Here is a 20936-nt window from a genome sequence, read left to right as displayed (position 1 = left end):
CCATAAAGACTCTAAAATCCAAAAACAAACTCATTGCTGCGAAGTCAATTCTGACTCACGGTAACACTACAGGACAGAGTAAAGCTGTTCCATAGGGTTTCTAAGGCTGTAATATTTACGGGGAAACCCTGGTGGCGTAGTGGTTAAGTGCTACAGCTGCTAACCGAAGGGTCGGCAGTTCGAATCTGCCAGCTGCTGCTTGGAAACTCTAATGGGGCAGTTCTACTTTGTCCTATAGGGTCGTTTATGAGTCGGAATCGACTCGATAGCACTGGGTTTGTTTTTGTTTTTTGGGGGGTAATATTTATGGAAGCAGACTGCCAAATCTTTCTCTGGAAAAGTGGCTGGCAAGTTCAAATCAACCTTTTGGTTAGCAGCCAAGCACTTAACCACTGTGCCACCAGGGCTCCTTCCTGTAAAAATTACAGCCTAGAAAACCCTATGGGGCAGTTTACTCTGTCGCATGGGGTTGCTATGTGTCTATGAGTTAGAATCTATTTGAGGGCTTAAAAAAAAAAATATTATTTTTTTTGTTTGAGGGCTTAAAACAACAGATAATTTCTTTGTCCTTGAAACACTTCCTTCAATTAGTTGGAAGTCACCAACTTCTCATTGTTTTCCTCATCTCTCACTGACTTTCTCAGTCTCTTTCTTTGGTCCTCCTTTTCTCCTTAGGAGCCTTCGTGGCGCAGTGGTTAAGAGCTTGGCTGGTTACTAAAGGGTAGTTCTACTCTGCCCTATTGGGTTGCTATGAGTTGGAATGGACTTGACTTCAATGAGTTGTTTTTCGTTTTGCTGTGTTTTCTTCTGCTTATTTTTAAGTTTTTAGATTGTCCCAGGACTCAGTATTTGGATCTCTTCTCTTCTTTATTTAGAGTTATTTTGTTGGGCATTTAATTCAGCCTTGAGGCTTTAAAAAACAACTCTCGTGTTTTTATCTCTAGTCCAGTATTATCCTTTGAACTTCAAACTCATATATGCAATTGCTTGCATTTATTGTCTTCTCCACTTCAATAAATGGAAACTCCATCTTACTTGCAGAGGCCAAAAACCATGTCAAACTGCTGAAAACCAAACATAAATAGGAATTCTTAAGAGCAGTAAGAAAAAAAAAAAGGACATATTACAAAAAGTGTAAAAATTTGAATGACCTCTAATTTCCCATCAGGAACAACATCTTTAGGATGCTTAAAAAAAACAATTTGCCAGACAACATCTATGTCTATCAAAAACATCCTTTAAGAAAGAAGGTGAAATAAAATCATTTTCTAGTAAAATAAAACTAAAAGAATTTGAAACCAGCAGATTCACACTGTAAGAAATACTAAGGGAAATGTGACTTCGGATGTCTTGTTAACCATTCTGAGCCTCAGTTTCCTTAACCTCAAATTAGGCTGCAGAATTAAGAAAGTTAAATTGAGATAGTGCATATGTGAAAGTTCTATAAACTGCAATGCATTTTACAAAGTAACTTAATTTTTTAGTTGTTGTTGTTAGTCACTGTTGAGTCAATTCCGACTCAGGGTAACTCCATGTATTACGGAGTAGAACTGTTCCATAGAGTTTTCTTGACTGTAATCTTAACAAAAGCAGATAGCCTGGCCTTTTCCTCCACTGTACTGCTGGATGGGTTTGCACTGCCGACCTTTAGGTGAATAGTCGAGTGTACTTAATGTTTTAGTAAACCAAATACCATACTAATTCACATTTACAGTCAAGTGCTTTAGCACTTTGATTTAAATTGTATGCAAATGAAAGATTCTAGCCATTTATCAAGCAGCCCTAGTGGTACAGTGGTTAAAGCACTTGGCTGCTAACAGAAAGTTCAGTGGTTTGAACCCAACAGCTGCTCTGCAGTAGAAGAGACCTGGTGATCTGTTCCCATAAAGATTACAGCAAAGAAAACCCTATGGGACAATTCTACTCTGTCCTATGAGGTTACTATGAGTCAAAATCAACTCAATGGCACACAGCAAAAACAAAAATAACAATAGCCATTTATCTGGCATCTTGTGAGAATTCCAAGGTGCCCATTCAAAGGCAGAAATCAACAGAATGCCTCATGAGCTGAATATACTGAAATCATGAAAAATACATGCCAACATTATGATGTGCATTGCCTTCTATTTTCTTTTCAGGTGGATGGTTCATACTCTTTGTGATCATGCTTCGACTGGTGGCAGCCTGCCCTGCATCATGCGCAGTGTGCGCTAAAGAAAAAAAACCTATATATATAAAAAAAAAATAGTAGGTAATAAAACAAGTGATTCTAAAATAGTGTTCAGTTTATCTGGCAAATTTGTTGCCATGCCTTGTATTGAAATAACTGTTCTCTGGGCTCAGCCAGAAAGAAGTAAACTTTTAAAAAGCAAACCTTTCACAGTGACTAATAACATTTTATTTCCCTGTTCCTAGTGGTCTTCTCAAAGCTATTTTAAAGCCTTCAGAGGTAATTGAGATATTTTGTGATTGCAAAAGAATACAACCATTTCATGCAGCTAGACACTTTCAAAAAAGAAGAAGAAAAAATTGATCACCTTAATTATATTTTTGTACATATTTTGTGCAGATTTGAACTCTACCACTGGCTGGAAGAACTATCAATGAATCAGAAACCTGAACTGCAATTGCTCGGCATTAGTAAGATTAAGTGATGTATCAGTGAAACAGATTATTATCAAAGTGCATCTAATTTTGAAAGTCTAGTCTTTTTTTATTGTTGGTAAATGAGCTGTAGAAATGCTAACAAGATACACTGCCTGTATTCATTACATATTGCTTGCTTAAGTCAACAATTTAATAAGACACCTTATTAACAAATTTGAGGAGAACGTGATTTACATCCTGATATCCAAGAAGAGGTAAACAAACTATAAGCTCTGCCAATGGAAATTTTCTGAAACAAGTCTGAGTTAAAGATGGGTTAATTTCATTTCTAAAATTCTCTACGAGAATTAGGAGGTAGACATAACAGCCATGCCTCTCAGGAGAGAGAGGGTTATGGGCCAGTAGGTAAGTCCACTGTTTCCTATTAGTATTGAAAACTCCTAAACACTGATTTCTCACTCTCTAAAACGGATTTTCTGATTTCAGTACACTTTTTTTTTTTCTGATCAGAGATAGCGGATATCTGTAAGAAACAAATATTGCTCATCTATATTGCTGCATCTCTTTATCCTCCTTCTCATTTACAAAATGCCATATTTGTGGAGTTAGATTTCATAAACAGAGAAGTAAATGGATGACCGTGTGGTTTCAGCCTTCCTGTGCCAAGCTGTAGACAAGAAATAATCTTCAGAAACAACACCCTGCTCCCGTAGAGTTGACAAATCCGTAAAGGATTGTTGTTGTTAGATGCCACTGAGTTGGTACCGACATATAGTGACCCTATGTACAACAGAACGAAACACTGCCTGGTCCTGCATCATCCTCACAGCTCTTACTACGTTTGAGCCCATTGTTGCAGCCACTGTATCAATCCATCTCATCGATGGCCTTCCTCTTTTTCACTGACCCTCTACTTTACTAAGCATGATGTCTCTTCTCAGGGACTGGTCCCTCCTCATAACATGTTCAAAGTATATGAAACAAAGTGTCGCCATCCTTGCTTCTAAGAAGCATTCTGGCTATGTTCTTCCAAGACAGATTTGTTCATTCTACTGGCATTCCATGGTATTTCAATATTCTTAGCCAACACCGTAATTCAAAGACACCAATTCTTCGGTCTTCTTTATTCCTTGCCCAGCTTTTACATGCATATGAGGTGATTGAAAATACCATGGTTTCGGTCAGGCACACCTTAGTCCTCAAAGTGACATTTTTGCTTTTTAACACTTTAAAGAGGTCTTTTGCAACAGATTTGCCCGATGCAGTATGTCATTTGATTTCTTGACTACTGCTTCCATGGGCATTGATTGTGGATCTAAGTAAAATGAAATCCTTGACAACTTCAATCTTTTCTTTGTTTATCATGATGTTGCTTATTGGTCCAGCTGTGAGGATTTTTGTTTTCTTTATGGTGAGGTGTAATCCACACTGAAGGCTATAGTCTTTGATCTTCATCAGTAAGTGCTTCAAGTTCTCTTCACTTTCAGCAAGCAAGGTGGTATCATCTGCATATCACAGGTTGTTCATGAGCCTTCTTCCAATCCTTATGATGCATTCTTCTTCGTATAGTCCAGCTTCTGGGATTATTTGCTCAGCATACAGATTGAATAAGTGTGGTCAAAAGATACAACCCTGACCCACACCTTTCCTGATTTTAAGTCATGCAGTATCCCTCCTGTTCTGTTCCAATGATTGCCTCGTGGTCTATGTACAGAATTCTCAGAGAACATTTAAGTGTTCTGAAATTCCTATTCTTTGCAATGTTATCCATAATTTTTTATGATTCACCCAGTTGGATGTCTTTGCAAAGTCAATAAAACACAGGAAAACATTGTTCTGGTATTCTCTGCTTTCAGGTAAGATCTATCTGACATTAGCAATGATAACCCTCATTCTACATCCTCTTCTGAATCTGGCTGGAATTTCTCACAATTCCCAGCTGATGTACTGCTGCAACTATTTATGAAATTTCTTCAACAAAATTTTACTTGCTTGTGATATTAATTATATTATTAAATAATTTCCACATTCAGTTGGATTACCTTTCTTTGGAATGGGTATGGATATGGATCTCTTCCAGTCAGTTGGCCAGGTAGCTGTCTTCCAAATTTCTTGGCATAGAAAAATGAGCACTTCCAGCATTGCATTCATTTGTTGAAACATCTCAATTGGTATTGTGTCAACTCCTGGAGCCTTGTTTTTTGCCAATGCCCTCAGTGCAGCTTGGACTTCTTCCTTCAGTAACATCCGTTCTGATCACATGCTATCTCCTGAAATGGTTGAACATCAACCAGTTCTTTTTGGTACAGTAACTCTGTGTATTACTTCTATCTTTTTTTTGATGCTTCCTGTGTTTTTTAATATATTTCCCATAGAAATATTTTTTCTTCAGTTCTTTCAGCTTGAGAAATTCCAAGCATCTTCTTCCCTTTTGGTTTTCTAACTCCAGGTCTTTGCACATGTCATTATAATATTTTACTTTGTCTTCTTGAGCTGCCCTTTGAAATCTTCCATTCAGCTCTTTTACTTCATCATTTCTCCCATCCACTTTAGCTACTCAGCGTTCAAGAGCAAGTTTCAGGGTCTCTTCTGACATTCACTTTGGTCTTTTCTTTTTAATGACCTTTGGCTTTCTTCATGTAGGATGTTCTTGATGTGATTCCATAACTCATCTTGTCTTTTGTCATTACTGTTCAATGCATCAAATCTATTCTTGATATGGTCTCTGAATTCAGGTGGTATATACTCAAGGTCGTACTTTGGCTCTCATGGACTTGTTTTAATTTTCTTCAGCATCAGCTTGAACTTGTGTATGTGCAGTTTATGGTCGGCTCTGCAGTCAGTCTCTGGCCTTGTTCTCTTTACACATTTGTAGCCGATTTCCATACCAAAAACAATGATGGGAGGATGAAAATGCAAAACTGGCCAGAAATAATAGAATTCAAATAATCAACTAACAAATATTTTAAAATACCCTGCTTTAAGTTTGTTTGTGCTACAAAAAAAAAAAAAAAATGGATGGGGCAATTCCTCCAAAAGAAAGAAACAAACAAACCCGTTGCCATGGAGTCGATTCCAACTCATAGTGACCCACAGGACAGAGTAGAACTCCCCCATAGTGGTTCCAAGGAGCACCTGGTGGATTCAAACTGCCAACCTTTTGGTTAGCAGCCATAGCTCTTAACCACTACGCTACCAGGTTTTCTAAAAGAAGGCACTCTGAAAATCCTTTTAGTTTTCTTTCTTTTTTCATTCTCTTTGTTTCAGAAAGGCAGTCTGAATTTTATAAGGGAATTGTGATTTGCTTCACCCCACGGCTGACTGTTCTAATATTACCTGTAGACCTCCCAGGGACAATGGACTCCTCCATCCTTATGACACTGTCATTTGCCATCAAAACAATTTTAGCATGATAAAGATGTGCTACAATAACTCCTGATTATAATACATCTTTATTGAGTTAAAATGCTTTGATTTCTAATGACAGAGCAGTGATAGCTCTGAGGTAATTATGGTGAAGGGATTTAGCAGTTGGAAGCCCAGAGTACCACCTGTCATCATATGATGGACTTCGTTGGAGGGAACAGATACCAGACAGGAGGCCAAGATGGCCCAGACTGTAATGAGAACCCCACTGACAGATCCTTGGGTTGTCTGGAGAAATATAGATTCTTACTAAGTTGCCAGCTTTTAGCCTGGAGCTAAAAAGCACAACCCAATGCTCCTTCTCATTCCCTCTGCCCTAACCCACACCTTTATGTTTGAGAGAAAAGATGATTGACTTTATAGCATAAATATACTTTGCTAGTAAAACTGATTAGGAAGTTAGACACATGCTCAGCTCTTGGGAGAGTTTGTTCTGGGGTGGCAGGGCTGGAGCACGTCAGTACATGGGCTTAGATCAGAAGGAGGAAGCTTGAAAATCCACCTTCAAAATAATATTAGTGATGATCATCCCAAACAGTAAATTAACTTCGACATCTAAATGAACAGATGGGTTTATGTTTCTCAAACAAACATGTCACAGTAACAAAGAATATAAAAATTCATCATTCTGATAAATAACCAGTTTCCCCTTAAATTTAGAAATAAGGGAATCATTTTCATTTTGTTTATTGCTTTTGCCCAGGTGATAAGATTGCTCAGAGGGTATTGATTATCTCTGCTCTCCATTGTACCCCACTCACACTCATGTGTATCCTGCTTCTTAGTCTGTGCTTTTCTTCTCCACAGCAGCCCCCGTGACCACAAGGGTTTTAATCATCACCGATGGATACCTCTCCTCTGTAGAGAACACAAACCTGTCCCTCCTGTTTAACCTTGCCCTGCTCTCCTAGAGCAGGAATGGCATCAGGGACGTGCGGGAGGATGCCCTGCATGGCCTCACAAAGTTGTGGACATTGTTGCTGGAACACAACCACATATCCAGCTCTTCGCTCTCTGAACACACCTTCAGCAAGCTCCACAGCCTGCAGGTGCTGGTACTTAGCAACAATGCTCTGAACACTTTGCAAGTGTCCTGGTTTCGAAACACTAGGGCCCTGACCCGGCTCCAGCTGGATGGGAATCAGATCACCAATCTGACAGACAATTCTTTTGGAGGCACACATCTCCCCAGTCTCAGGTACCTGGATTTATCTAACAATTTTATTTCCTACATTGGGAAAGATGCCTTCCAGTCTCTGCCTCAACTGCAAGAAGTGGATCTTTCCCGAAATCAGTTGGCCCACATGCCAGATGTTTTCACACCACTGAAGCAGCTAATATTTCTGAGCTTAAATAAGAACCAGTGGAGCTGCACTTGTGATCTCCACCCCCTTGCCAGGGTTTTAAGAAACTACATTAACTCTTCTGCTCACACGCTCAGGAATGCCAAGGACCTAAATTGCCAGCCATCCACCACAGCTATGACCACTGCAAAGAGCGTGCTAAGGCTGTCTGAGATAAACTGCGATGCCAAGGCTCCCAACCACACTATGGTTCTAAAGGACAGAAGTCCCATTCTCCCAGGGCAGGATGTGACCCTGCTGACTGTCCTTGGCTTTGCAGGTATGCTGCAGAGAAGTGTGCTCCTTTCTTTCATCTTGATGTCCACCAAAAGATGCCTGTCTCAGACAGCTGGAAAAATTAGCCAGGGCTTGTAGAAAGGAGAGGTTGTCAGTAGATATAGGAGAATGATAATGGATTCGGTACAAGTTTCAAGAATTTCCTGTTGCAGAGGAGCCGTCTAGCATAAACAAAAAGGCCCTGGGCCAGAATTTAAGTGTTCTTAGTCCTAGTGGAGGAGCCCTAGAGGTGCAGTGGTTAAGTGCTTGGCTGCTAACCCAAAGGTTGGAGGTGATTTGAACCCATCAGCCATTCTATGGAAGAAAGATGTGGCAGACTGCTTCTGTAAATATTTACAACCTCAGAAATCTTATGGGGCAGTTCTACTCTTTTCTATAGGGTCCCTATGAGTAGGAATCAACTCGACACCAACAGGTTTGGGGTTTTTTTGGAGTCATGGTATAAGAAGCCCTGGTGGTGCAACAGTTAAGCGCTTGACTGCTAATTGAAAGGTCAGCAGTTCAAACCCACCAGTCGCTCACTGGGAGAAAGATGTGGCAGTCTGCTTCTATAAATATTACAGCCTGGGAAAACTTATGGGGCAGTTCTACTCTGTCCTGTAGGGTCGTTATGAGTCAGAATCGACTCGACTGCACCCAACAATAGTCCTGGTAGATAACCAGAACTGTGATCCTAAGCAAGTTAACCTGCCAGCTAAACTTCAGTTCTTGTGTCCGTAATGAAGTAATAAGATCTATATTTCACCCTTTCATTCATCCATTCACCAAAGAGTGCTTGTGCATTTATTCTGAAGCTAGAAGACAGGGATCAAAAAAAAAAAAAAAAATCATGGGATATAGTCCCTTTTCTCAAGGCACTCATATTCATGTGCCTCTCAGTAAGAACCAGTGGGCTTTATCAAGCACAGGAGGATATGCAATTATGACAACCACACACATGCTCCCATAGAGTGGCTGTACAGCACAGTGTTGAAGTGCAGTTAAATTACTCAGATTTGAGTCTTGGCTCTCCTCTTATTAGCTGTGTAACTTTGGGCAAGTTATCTAACTTCTTTGTGCCTTGGTTTCCTCCTGTTTGGGGATTTGCATTCTTCTAAGATTTTTGAAGGTATGCATCAGGGTTGTATCCTTTCACCATACTTATTCAAAATATATGCTGAGCAAATAATCTCAGAAGGTGGACTATATGAAGAAGAATGCAGCATCAGAATTGGAGAAAGACTCATTAACAACCTGTAATATGCAAATGACACAATCTTGCTTGCTGAAAGCAAAGAGGACCTGAAGCACTTACTGATGAAGATCAAAGACTGCAGCCTTCAGTATGGCTTGCACCTCAACACAGAGAAAACAAAAATCCTCACAGCTGGACCAATAAGAAACACCATGAAAAATACAGAAAATATTGAAGTAGTCAAGGATTTCATTTTACTTGGACCCAGAATCAATGCCCATGGAAGCAGCAGTCAAGAAACCAAATGACGTATTGCATTGGGCAAATCTGCTGCAAAAGACCTCTTTAAAGTGTTAAAAAGCAAAGATGTCACTTTGAGGACTATGGTACGCCTGATTCAAGCCATGGTATTTTCAATTACCTCATATGCATGCAAAAGCTGCACAATGAATAAGGAAGACCAAAAAAGAATAGATGCCTTTGAATTACGGTGTTGGCTAAGAATATTGAAATACCATGCAATGGCAATAGAATGAACAAATCTGTCTTGGAAGAACACAGCCAGAATGCTCCTTAGAAGCAAGGGTGGTGAGACGTTGTTTCACGTACTATGAATATGTTATGAGGAGGGACCAGTCCCTGGAAAGGGCCATCAAGCTTAGTAAAATAGAGGGTCAGTGAAAAAGAGGATGGTTATCAATGAGTTGGACTGACACAGTGACTGCAACAATGGGCTCAAACACAGTAAGACTGTGAGGAGGTACAGGACTGGTCAGTGTTTCATTTTGTTGTACATAGGGTTGCTATGAGTTGGAACCAAGTTGAAAGCACCTATCAATGTAACAAGATTTTTGCTTGTCTAGCTCTTTCATAGACTAGCCCATTTCCCCAGAGCAAGGAAAGAGAGGATAATAGTCAAACTTCTAATACTTTATGATATATATATATATATATATATATATATATATATATATATATATATATAATCTACACATCAGCTATTGTTACATTCCATTGGATGAATTATATGAGCTGATGCTTGATGTCATTAGTTGAAGATCAAGTATGCATGAGATTTCTAACTTGATGTGTATGTGTCCGCTTACCCTCATGTCATGTGGTTAACTTCTCTGTTCTTAGGGGTGGCAGTGTTGACAAGAAATGAGAGTGCTTCAAAGCTGGAAGACCAGAGACCCAAAATGTTGTGCAGGAGTAAACTGATATAATTTGAATATGTGCTATAAATAATTATTCCATAGATGTTTCTAGTGAATTGATTGAACATCAGATATTAGCTAATGACAATTATACTTTTTATCAGGATAGACTAAGACTGGCATCAGATCTAGACAATAGAGCTACCATTGGCAGCTTTCAAACCTACTTGGAAGTGAATTCAAATCACAAAGATAAACTGTTTTAAAACCGTGTAAAAAAATTTTTAACAATGTCAACAATTAGATGTGCCAAGAAATAATTTACTACAAAATATAAAAGTAATAGGGAAACAGACATTTTTTTCCTTAAACATGCTTTTTAACATACTAGTCCTAAGGGAAAAAAATTAATAGATATTCCCAATATAAACACACACACATATGCAATAGGTTGTAGGTTCAAAAAAAAAAAAAAAAAAAAAACCACTGCTGTCGAGTCGATTCCGACTCAAACAGGTTTGGAAAAATTTTGGACTAAACAAAGTGAAACAGGCCTACTTACTGTAGCATTTCTCATAGACTTTCATTTTCTAATAAACATTATGAATCTTTAAGAGGAAGATGTAACATAGAACATTTCCCCAACTTCTTTGTAGCATCAATGAGAGCATATTACTAATCTTGCCTTTTCCTATGTTTTTCCAACACAGAAGGATTGTTAGAACACTTTTTAAAAATAGCAATAATGCCCACAGCAATGAAAATTCAACCATCATTCGGCCTGCCTACAAGCTTCATTTGCTGCTTTTGCTCTCTGCACTAACAGAAGGTGACCATATCTGATTGGTAATGGCATACAGCTATATCTCTAGCATCAACAGCAGGACACTGAATGGTTCCTTGCTGTTTAGACACAATTAGAGGAGATACTTGATCCTATAATCCAATGATGCCTACTTTCATTTCAATGGCTAATGCATGTGTTTAAGAAAACTGAGGTGTTCCTTTTCTTTATGATTTAGTTTAGTAACTACATCAGCCATACGAAGTAATCTCTTAATCTTTTTTTTCCCCCTTAACAGTTGAGTCTTCCAAGATCCAACAGGGCAATACAAAACCCAAGCAACAGTGGCAGCAATCATAATCATAAACCGCAATGACTATTCATTGAGCCCTACTGTATCAAAGCACTGTACTAAGCATATCACATATGTTTATTTCACTAATCTCTGAGCGATATTAATTATCCACATTTGACAGATGAAGAAGAACAAGGTTTACAGGTTAGAAAATTTCCCAAGAAAAATGTCATAACAGGGCTTTGAATCCTGGGTTTTCTGACTCCAAGGTAAAAGATAAGGGGTGTTTTTAAAATTTTATTATTTTCAACATTTTAAAACCAAAATCATGTTTGGAGTAATTCAAACACTAGGATCTGGCAATAAAAAAAAAGTTATGATATAGCTTTTGCTGTTACTCTTTAAAATTGCTGTGCCTTTAATACAGATTAAATTATTTCAATATGTTATAGCACTTTCCAAGAGTGTATTATTGTCCAATAAAATGGGTTTATAAAATCTCAAGACCTGGTAAAGTATACTGAGATTGGAGTTGTTTACCAAAAACTGCTATTCTCTTTGGTTAATCTTCATCTTTGACAGAAAAAAATAAATGAAATAACCATGCCTCATTCCCTCTTGTTTCTTTCAGGTTCAAAAAAAATATCTTAAAGTTTTCATTAAAGTTGTCCCCAGAGGAGAGGACCAGACATGATGAATCCATCGAAGAGCCTAGAATGCTAAGATCATTTTATTCACTGTCCCCATCTCCTGAGGAGGGAACTGAGTTCTGTAGGAGAACTGACTTGCTCAAGGTCACAGAGCAAGTTCCAGGCAGAGCTGGGCTTAGAACACAGATCTTCCCTAATCTATAGTGATACCATGTCTTCCTGTAAGATTAGACCACCTAGCATTTTTCATTATCAGAATTTATGGTTTCTTTAAGAATATCCAGTAAACATTTCTGGAGCACCCCTGTACCTGAGTTCTGAGCACTGGACATCACAATGTTGAACAAGACTAAGGAGCTCCTTTCCTCATCATATACTCAATTCTAATGGAAGAGAACAGACAGTACACAAGCAAATGAATAAACGAAAGGAAGAATATCATATTGTGACAAAAAACCCTTTGCTGTCAAGTTGATTCCACCTCTTGGTGACCATTTAGGACAGAGTCGAGCCACCCCATACGGTGTCCAAGGAGCAGCTGGTGGATTGAAACTGCTGACCTTTTGGTTAGCAGCCATAGCTCTTAATCACTGCACCACCATCGCCTCTTATATTGTGATAAGTACTAAGAAAAAAAGGAAATTGATTGTGATAGAAGGGGGGTGGGGATACGACTCAAATATTTTGGGTTGATTATCTAGGTGGTTGGAGATGCTATTTATTGAGATGATAAAAGTAAAGTAGGAACAAGTTAAAGTTCACAGCCAGGTTTGAGAAATACAGCCCTTTACAAATTTATTCAGAGGATAAGCTATACATACATAGAACATAAAATCACAGTACCAGGCAATCTGAGACCAGCTGTCAATCATTTTATCACAGGAGTTCATAGAGGCAAGTGATCTTTGCAAGACAGAAAAAACAGCAAAGGTGTCAAGGAGTTTGAGGTTATTGATTTAGATTTTAAAGGGTAAATAATATTCAAACATGCAGTGATAGGAGAAGGTATTACAAGCATCACTAAGAATATACACAAAAGGTTAGGAATGGGTTTTAAAACCAATGAATTGAAGAGTCTGAAATACAGTGTTTGAATGGGAGTAATAATGAAAAATCAGGCTAGGAAGGGAGATTATGGCCAGATTGTACCGAATCCAGAATGCAAACAAGTTTGGCTTTTATGCTAATGGGAAGCCAAAGAAGTATTTTGAGCTTAGGGTGACATTTAAGGAAGTTTAAAATATGGCAACAGCATGTAGTATCAGTTATTCTGTTTGGGGAGGAGGTTGTGGCACATGAGAATTCCAGGGTATATACTAAATGTGGTTTATTTTTATTGACTCTGGGACCAATGAATAGGAAATAGGAAATTAAACTGGCTCCTTAAAGGCAGAAAAAAAAAAAAAAAGTGTAATGCAGGAATTATCTTCTTTTATCCTGAATGAAAAATCCCCTCTATTTTTTTCTACCAAAGGGATTCTAGATAATAGTGTTTCTTATAATTTTTAAGGTATAAAGAGAAATATCCAAATTGGAAAACAGAACAATGCCATAAAATCACCTCTGTCTGGTTTTATATATTTCCAAAGGATGAGGGACTTGCCACCCATTCTGATGCTCTGAAAGTCTTTAACCTTTATATTTGTGGGCTTCACATTTGATAATTTATATGTTTTTTCCTATGATGTTGTCTTTTAATGGTCTCTCTATTTGTCACAGGAGCTGTTGGTCTCACTTGCCTAGGTTTAGTTGTATTAAACTGGAAACTCCAAAAAGGCAAAGCAAATGAACACACATCAGAAAACCTTTGTTGCAGAACCTTTGATGAATCCCTGTGTGCTCATGAGGCAAGAAATCACCGCACTAAGCTATACTGTAACTGCCACCTAACTCAGGAAAACAGGATAAAGGTCATGTCCATTGTGGGGGCCAGAAAAGAAATGCCACTTTTACAGGAAAACAGCCATCAAGCAACATTGGCACCAGAGTCCACAGCCCTTGACAGATCATTTAGAAACCTGAAAGGGAAGGACCATGGGGCAGACAACAGTTCCTTCTGCCTCGATGGAAGATTGCTGCGGTCAGGATGTACAGAGACTTCTGGGGATAAGGTAGCTTTTAATGAACCAACCTTACTTACAAGATGTTGTCCAGAGAGAGTGAAAAAGCTGAGGAATTGTGAGCCTGGGGAAGTCCAACCTCAAACCCTGTCACAGCATGTAACAAGAACAATAGGTAAGCTTGTCTCATTCTAGAACATTCTGCTCTGTTTAATGCCTCCCGAAGTTTCATCTTGTGATTTTCTTTACATGTGGATGTGGTAAAATCATTGTAGCACTAGTCTACTCCTCTTCTACAGATTCCAGAGCTGTGCGTGTGTGCGTTGGGGGGGGGGGGCGGTGGGGGGGCAGGTAGATGAGGGGTTGATGGAGAGTCCCTACCATCAGGAGCTGAGAATGCATTTCATACCTCCTGGAAAGGGAATTTTGTGATCTCACATCTAACAATGTTAAAAAAAAAAAAAAGAAGAAGAAGCCTTTTAAAATAGCAATAGTGTTGTTAAGATTTATGGGAAGGTGAGTACTGGCTTCTAGTCCAACATCCTTCGAGCTCTAATGCCAATTCTGCAGTAAGCAACCTTCCCAGAGCACGACACGTTAGAAGAATGAGCCTTCTAATGCTAGTGATTCATTTCAGGAATGATGTCAAGAAACATACTTTGCTTGCTGAGCTGTCAGGGATGATAACTTCCCAGTCCAGGGAAAGTCAGGACTTAATTCATCGTCCCATGTTGGGAGCCAAGTGAATCTGGCCGTGACATCTACCCACTATACATGGGCGATGTCAATATTTAGGTAGAAGCAATGCATTAAACGTCTTCCTTTTTCTTTTGGAATAGTAAGGCGATGCTTTCAGGCTCAGCAGTGAAAACTTTGACAGCTGCTCCGTAAAAAGGTTCCTGTCATTTATGTGAATTGGTTTACAACAAGCAGAGCTTTCTCTCAGAATATGAATGACAGAGGTGCTGCACCAAGAAATTCTTACCATAGGGATCTAGCCCTAAGGACGGACTTGGGGACAATTGCATGAGAATGAAACCATATGTTATTTTCATGTGCAGCATAAGGCAGGATGTGAGTTTATGCCATTGTATTCCCCAGACTACAGTTCTTACCAGTTTCTGGGGACTGATGATTTGACTCAAGAGAGGGACGACTGGGGAAGGAAACATCTGCCATAGAAATCTGATCAAATTGGCTTTATTTTATAAAGAAATAAGCATTTAACCTTTCAATAGAATCATACCTTAGGCAGATGTTTCACTGTGCAACGCTTTAAGTTCTCTGTGAGAACCTGCTATACTGAAGGGAATATAGTCAGTGGTCTCTAACCATTCAAACTCAGGGCCGGATTACTGAATAAGCAAGGTATGTATGGGCTTGCTTGTGCATGCTTACTAATCTGTAATGAACAATTTCACCTGGTTTTCACCATGTCAAAAATGTGGTGAAACACATGTGAAATTCTTCACTACAGATTAGTAAGTAAACACAAGTAAACCCTTGCATACTTTGCTTAATGTAAGCCGGGCAGTCACAGCCCCTTTGCCTAGGCAGAGGCATAAAGGGTCCACGGACTTTGAATGCCTTTCACTCCTGCCTAGACATATGTGGGCCTCATTAGCACAGTACAACAGGGTACATACCTGAAGCCTATTTTCAATGGCAACAGCTAAGGGGGAGTGGCAGATTCATGACATTTGACACCACTCTCCCCATTAAGCAGGGTCCTCACCTATCCACATCAGGTGCCTGAGGACTGATGGCTCCACCCACTTCACCTAGCCGCCCACATAAAAAAGATAAAAAAAAAGATAGGGGTCCGAAAATAACCGGTTAATTCCCCGTTTAAAACCTAGCCCCTTATTTCATACAGAAATTACTATTTTGTCAAATCAAATACAATTACTTTTTAAGAAACACTTTGAAATTCTACTATATACCAGACATTGTATTGAAGCTGGTGAGTACAGGTATTTGGGGAGAGAGCAGCCAAGGCCACATCTGCTTCAGGATAGAAGTCAGTAAGGAGGCAACATGCTCTGGTTATGCCTTCTAACTTGGAAACACAGAATAAAAGGATTTCAGGAGTAGAGGAGAATTTAGAGATGGTCTAGTCCAAAAGTTCTTCATATTTATCTGTAAGTCCCATAACTCTCTGAGAATCTGATGAAGGCTACACATTCTTTCCCCAGAATAATTTGCATACCCATGTAAAGTTCTCATAGAGTTCATCCTTCTGATACCTAGAGAGTAAATGACTTCTCTAAGGGCCTTCAGAGAATTAATGGCAGATTTTATATTAGAATTTGGCCCTAGTCTGCTGTTTAAAGGAGTTAAACTCTTCCCTTGTCTCAATAAACAGAAATACTTCACTCTTCCTCTAGATAAAACAATCTTATGAAAAAAGAGAAAAGGAACAGATAAGATGTAATTAATTGCATTATGGTTAAGAGCATGGGGCTTAGTGTCAGAGTTCAAGTCCTTGCCACATCATCTAGCTACCATGTGGCTGGGGAAAAATTCAAACTCTCTAATCCTATTTCTTCATCCATAAAAGTGATAAGGTAATAGGACTTGTCTAATGACTCAGATCTCTTGTGAATATTAAATGTGGGCATATTTAACACAATTCCCAGCTATTAGTATATGCTCAATAAGTGTTAAGTAATATTATTATTTTTAATCACTAATATTATTTTAATATTATTTAACATGTATCATTAATGTTATACTGACACGTACCATTTAAAAGTTCCAGGTAGAGATTGCTACAACACAGACCAGGCCATATTTCAAAATACCTATTCATTTAACAAATGCTTAGTGAACACTGTATGAAGCAATGGGAAATAAGACAGATATGATCTCTGCTTTCATGGAGATAACACTATCAGAAGAGTGGCAGAATCTTTCTCTTTTGTTGTTGAGGTTAGTCTCTGTTTGAAACCTGAACACTACTCAATATTACTCATGTTTTTTCCTAATATTCAGTTCCAAATGGGAAATGAATGAAGAAAACAATTTACTATAATTATTTGAAAGGGATTTAGATATTGTGCATATTTAAACCAAAAATTAATCTAAAGATATACAAATATGAATAATATCTTTACTTCTAATTCTATAACTTTTAGGTCAGCATCACAGCTGATTAAAATATGACCATAAAGAATTTCATTGTAAACACACTAAACTGTCAAATGTCCTTTGTAGGTCTGCTTAAAAATTAGAAAAGTACACAAGAATTGCCATAATCGCAGGAGTCTATTTTTGTACCTTTCATGAGATTTCTAAACATCTGTTTGGTCGAGTGCTAAATTCCTGCATTTATTGTTCAGCAGATATCAGCAGTGACACATTTAGTAGAAGATATGCAACATCCGCTTCAGCCTTGGCAAAAGAAAGTCTTGAAAAGCATTTAACAAATGAATCATGGCAGCCTCCAATAGAAAAAGAAGACAATGCCTTACAACCTCACAGGCAGAGACATTTGATTACAAGCTCATCATCCAAGCCTTTTGAGCCTGAGGAACACTATGGACAAAAGATCACACAAAAACATAGATTAAAATATGATGATCCCTGTGGACTGTTAAAATGGAGCAGGCCTACGTATTTTCAGCCATACAATTCTCTTATCTGCAAATATGTGCCCTGTGATCAATTTCAAGATTATGTGAAAGAAAAGAAGCCACGCTGTAGATACTATTCAAAGCCTGAGAAATGGCAAATCCAAACTAACAGTGCAATAGAAAAATTCCTTACGAGAGAGGACAACGTAGAATTATCAGGGTTATCTGCAAAAGCCAAGAAAACATATTCCCCAAAGAGAGTTAGTTTCCAAGATCCTGAGTTAGTAGGAAAAGGTAGACTGGTGATGTCACCTAAAACAGCAACCCATTGGAAACAGCAGAAAAATCAAAGTAACCAACGGACCAGCTTGGATCTCAAAAAACATAGCAACCTTTGGGAGAGAAATGCAAGAGGAAAATGGTTTACTACTGATGAGCAGCTTCTGAAAAAGAAGAGAATCAATCCATCTGACCTCAAAGGGAAAATTAAAGGACACAATTTAAGGATAAAATTAAATTTACATCCTTTTAGAAAAGTCAGAGTCCATCCAGAACAGCCCTCTCCAGAGCTCCAAGGTAAATGCAAGCATGCATTGTTGTCTCCTAAGAAATTATCCAAAGCTTCTGAGAAAAAAGCCAAAATAAACCTTGTGTCCTCTGCAGATTTTCCCCAACAGCCAGAGAAGGACGGCTACATTAGACTCATTTCAAAGAGGCTGCCTCTCAAACATGCCCCAAAGCAGATACCATCTTACCAAAAAAACACTAAAAATGTACCTCTGCTCAGTGCTGATAACTTGTCTGTGGTCAGCCAGAGCTCTATGGAAGGCAAGTGTCACCCTACTGGTCACATTCCTGATATAAACCCCTCAACACTGCCTCTGCCCACACTCATCGTAACTGAGCACAGGCATTCCTACCCCCAGCTCTCACGTGAGCAAATGGAAGCAACTCACCTGGCACTGGAAGTTCCTGGCCATTCACTAGCTACTTGGGAAAACACAAGAGGTGACATTTTACCATCCTACCATTCTTGGGGGGCTATTCACCAAAGGTCACCAGAGCCCCCTGAGCACATGGAGCAGGACAGATCAAAGACCAGTGAGAGCAGGAAGGCAAACCAGTTTTCTTCGTCCCTGAAAAATCAAATACAACTTCCAGGTGTCCAAGAGACTGATGCCTACAATGAGCAGTGCACTTCAGATCAAAATCAAGCTTTACGACATGGAGAGCAAAAATCTAGTCACACACGACTTGGCAATGAAGAAAGAACACCAATGACAGAAGCCCAGACATCACATCATATTGTGGAAAGTTGCATTAGGGATGAAGTGGAAAATGATGTAGGAGAAAACCTCCCTAGAACAGAAACTTATGATTCTTCTTTCATTCCCCAGACACAACCCAAGAGCAATGTAAAAGTTATGAAGATAAATTCTGTTCCATACAAAAATAGAATAGAGCTTTCCAAGGATACCAGTACTTCTCCTTTTAGTCATCAAGCCATTTGGCATCTAACCAATAGTAGCAAAAAAGGAACTGACAGCGCAAATGCGTTGCCCAGCGATGACAGCACTGAAGCGCTAGAGATAAAAATAGTAGGAGGAGAAGAGAACAAAATACTCCATGAAAGCAAGACAAATTCTGGGATGTTAATTCGGACCACGCAAGTGACCTCGAAAGGCACCACCGAAGAGAAGCAGAAAACTTGGGAAAATGGAAAAAGTGAAAAACATTTATTATACGATTCAAGCTCTGTCAAGGCGACTATTACAGCGAAGGATGTGAGTATCACAAGTTCTCACGAGAATGAAAATCAACCACCTGGCAGTGAAATAGATCTTCAAACTAATAACAACGTATATGATTTAAGAAAAGTTAAAAATATTCAACCAGATACAGATAACAGTGTACATAAAGAAGGTGAAGGGACAGCAAGGACAGCGGAGAAGCGTGAAGTACTTTCCCCCTCACCAGAGTTAAAAGACATTAATTTTGAGGCAGAAAATGAGGTACTTCTAATTCCTACCAGGAGAAATGGAGCTGAAGACTCCGCTCCAAAACCTGCACTGTATCTACCATCTGCTGAATATGCTAATACATCGCCTTTCCAGGCAGAACAAAGTGAACAAAATAACTCAAATAATATTCATTCTCTACGTTAGCTTTCTTCAAAAGCACGCACAAACAGCCCCTAGCCTTTGCATGCATTTCAAATGCATTCTATTGGAGGAAAAATCCTCGGTAATTCTTTGTTAACAATAAAACAAAAGTACACAGTGAAATACAAGGTAAAAATCAAAGGCGGAGCCACCAGATATGTTTGATACAATTAACTGAGATTCTTCCCTAGAGAATGGGAAAATGGGAAAAAGGAAGTTTTGTCTAGTCCTGAAAAAGCAACCGAACATTTAAAAAAAAAAAAAAAAACTTTAAACAAATGAAAGATTAAGAAAAAAAGTATTTGAACAGATTTATACTTGATGTTTATTTTATGGAAATTACTATGCACATCTCAATTAGTGGTATTACAGTATTGCATTCTACACTGCTGATTATATGTTCATATTTGTGCCTGATATGTTTTCTCAATTATGGTATGAAAATAAAAATTGAGCTTTGTTTGTTAACCGTAGCCTAGCTGATGTGCTTATTAGTATATTTCATTTATTTGTAACTGTTTTGTTGACAATTATCCTAGATTTTAAGCAGAAGTCTTCAAAACCCGTTATTTCTCTAAGAGGAAAAAAGGTTAGGATTTCCAAGGCAGTGAGTTTATGCAAAATCTGCGAAATCCTTTAAATCCACTAGGTGGGGATCTTAGCTTCAATTATTTTAAAAGATGAACAAACTCGGGGCTTCAAGATCAACACAATGGATCCTGAACAAAAAGGAATTTTAACTAGCTTTTTTTTTATTGCCAATTGTTATTAACTTAAGATTTTGAAAACTAAATAACTCATTAACATGTAAGCTTTCAAGATTTCATCTCCTGAGTTTAGCAAGCCAGTATTTGGTGTGGGTACTTCTTCTGCAGAATAATTACATGTTCATATAAATATTAGATTTAAAAGCATACTCAGAATAAGCCACACTTATTTGAAAAATGTAGGTATACTCAAACATTTTTTATTATTGATATCCCAGTAAAATGAAGGTATGAAAGCATACCTTCAGGGTATAGAATATTATAATATTTCACCTCTCCTGGTGGGAAAAAGAAAGGTTACAAAGGCAACAAGCTTCCTATTCCCCTATCTCTATTTTTGTCTTGGTCTTTATACCTTTGCATCTACATTGGACATTGTTATAAAGCTTTAAAAAAAAAAAAGACTACGGAATAAATTAAATATTTAAGCTTATATGCCTCACCTATCTTACTGTTGCCCTTCCAATTCAGGATTGCCAGCAAATGATATAACTTTCTTATTTTGAAAGTCCTTAACCTTATTACCTCTCTCTCTTTTCTCCCTGGATTCAAAACTTTTTCTTTGCTTTTAACTCAAGCTTCTTTCTCCTCCATTTTTGTTTGGCCTCTCTGCGTGAGCTTAACTCCTGTGCCATCTCT

The 20936-nt window shown here is 38.4% G+C and overlaps 2 protein-coding genes across 2 annotated transcripts in view; one reads left to right on the top strand and one right to left on the bottom strand.

Moving 5' to 3' along the window:
* Positions 1-20936, bottom strand: part of TNNI3K (TNNI3 interacting kinase) — a 381325-nt gene that overhangs the window by 66444 nt on the left and 293945 nt on the right. The window lies entirely within an intron of this gene.
* LRRC53 (leucine rich repeat containing 53) lies at positions 2165-19533 on the top strand. Its single transcript, XM_064283081.1, is given in 5 exon segments — positions 2165-2247; positions 2416-2449; positions 6819-7656; positions 13453-13968; positions 17138-19533. Coding segments are annotated over 5 exon segments (3867 nt in total).

Source organism: Loxodonta africana, chromosome 3 (genome assembly GCF_030014295.1).
Source record: "Loxodonta africana isolate mLoxAfr1 chromosome 3, mLoxAfr1.hap2, whole genome shotgun sequence".
NCBI classification, from domain to species: domain Eukaryota; kingdom Metazoa; phylum Chordata; class Mammalia; order Proboscidea; family Elephantidae; genus Loxodonta; species Loxodonta africana.
The sequence above is the reverse complement of the archived record's forward strand: the minus strand, read 5'-3'. Positions and strand labels throughout refer to the sequence as shown.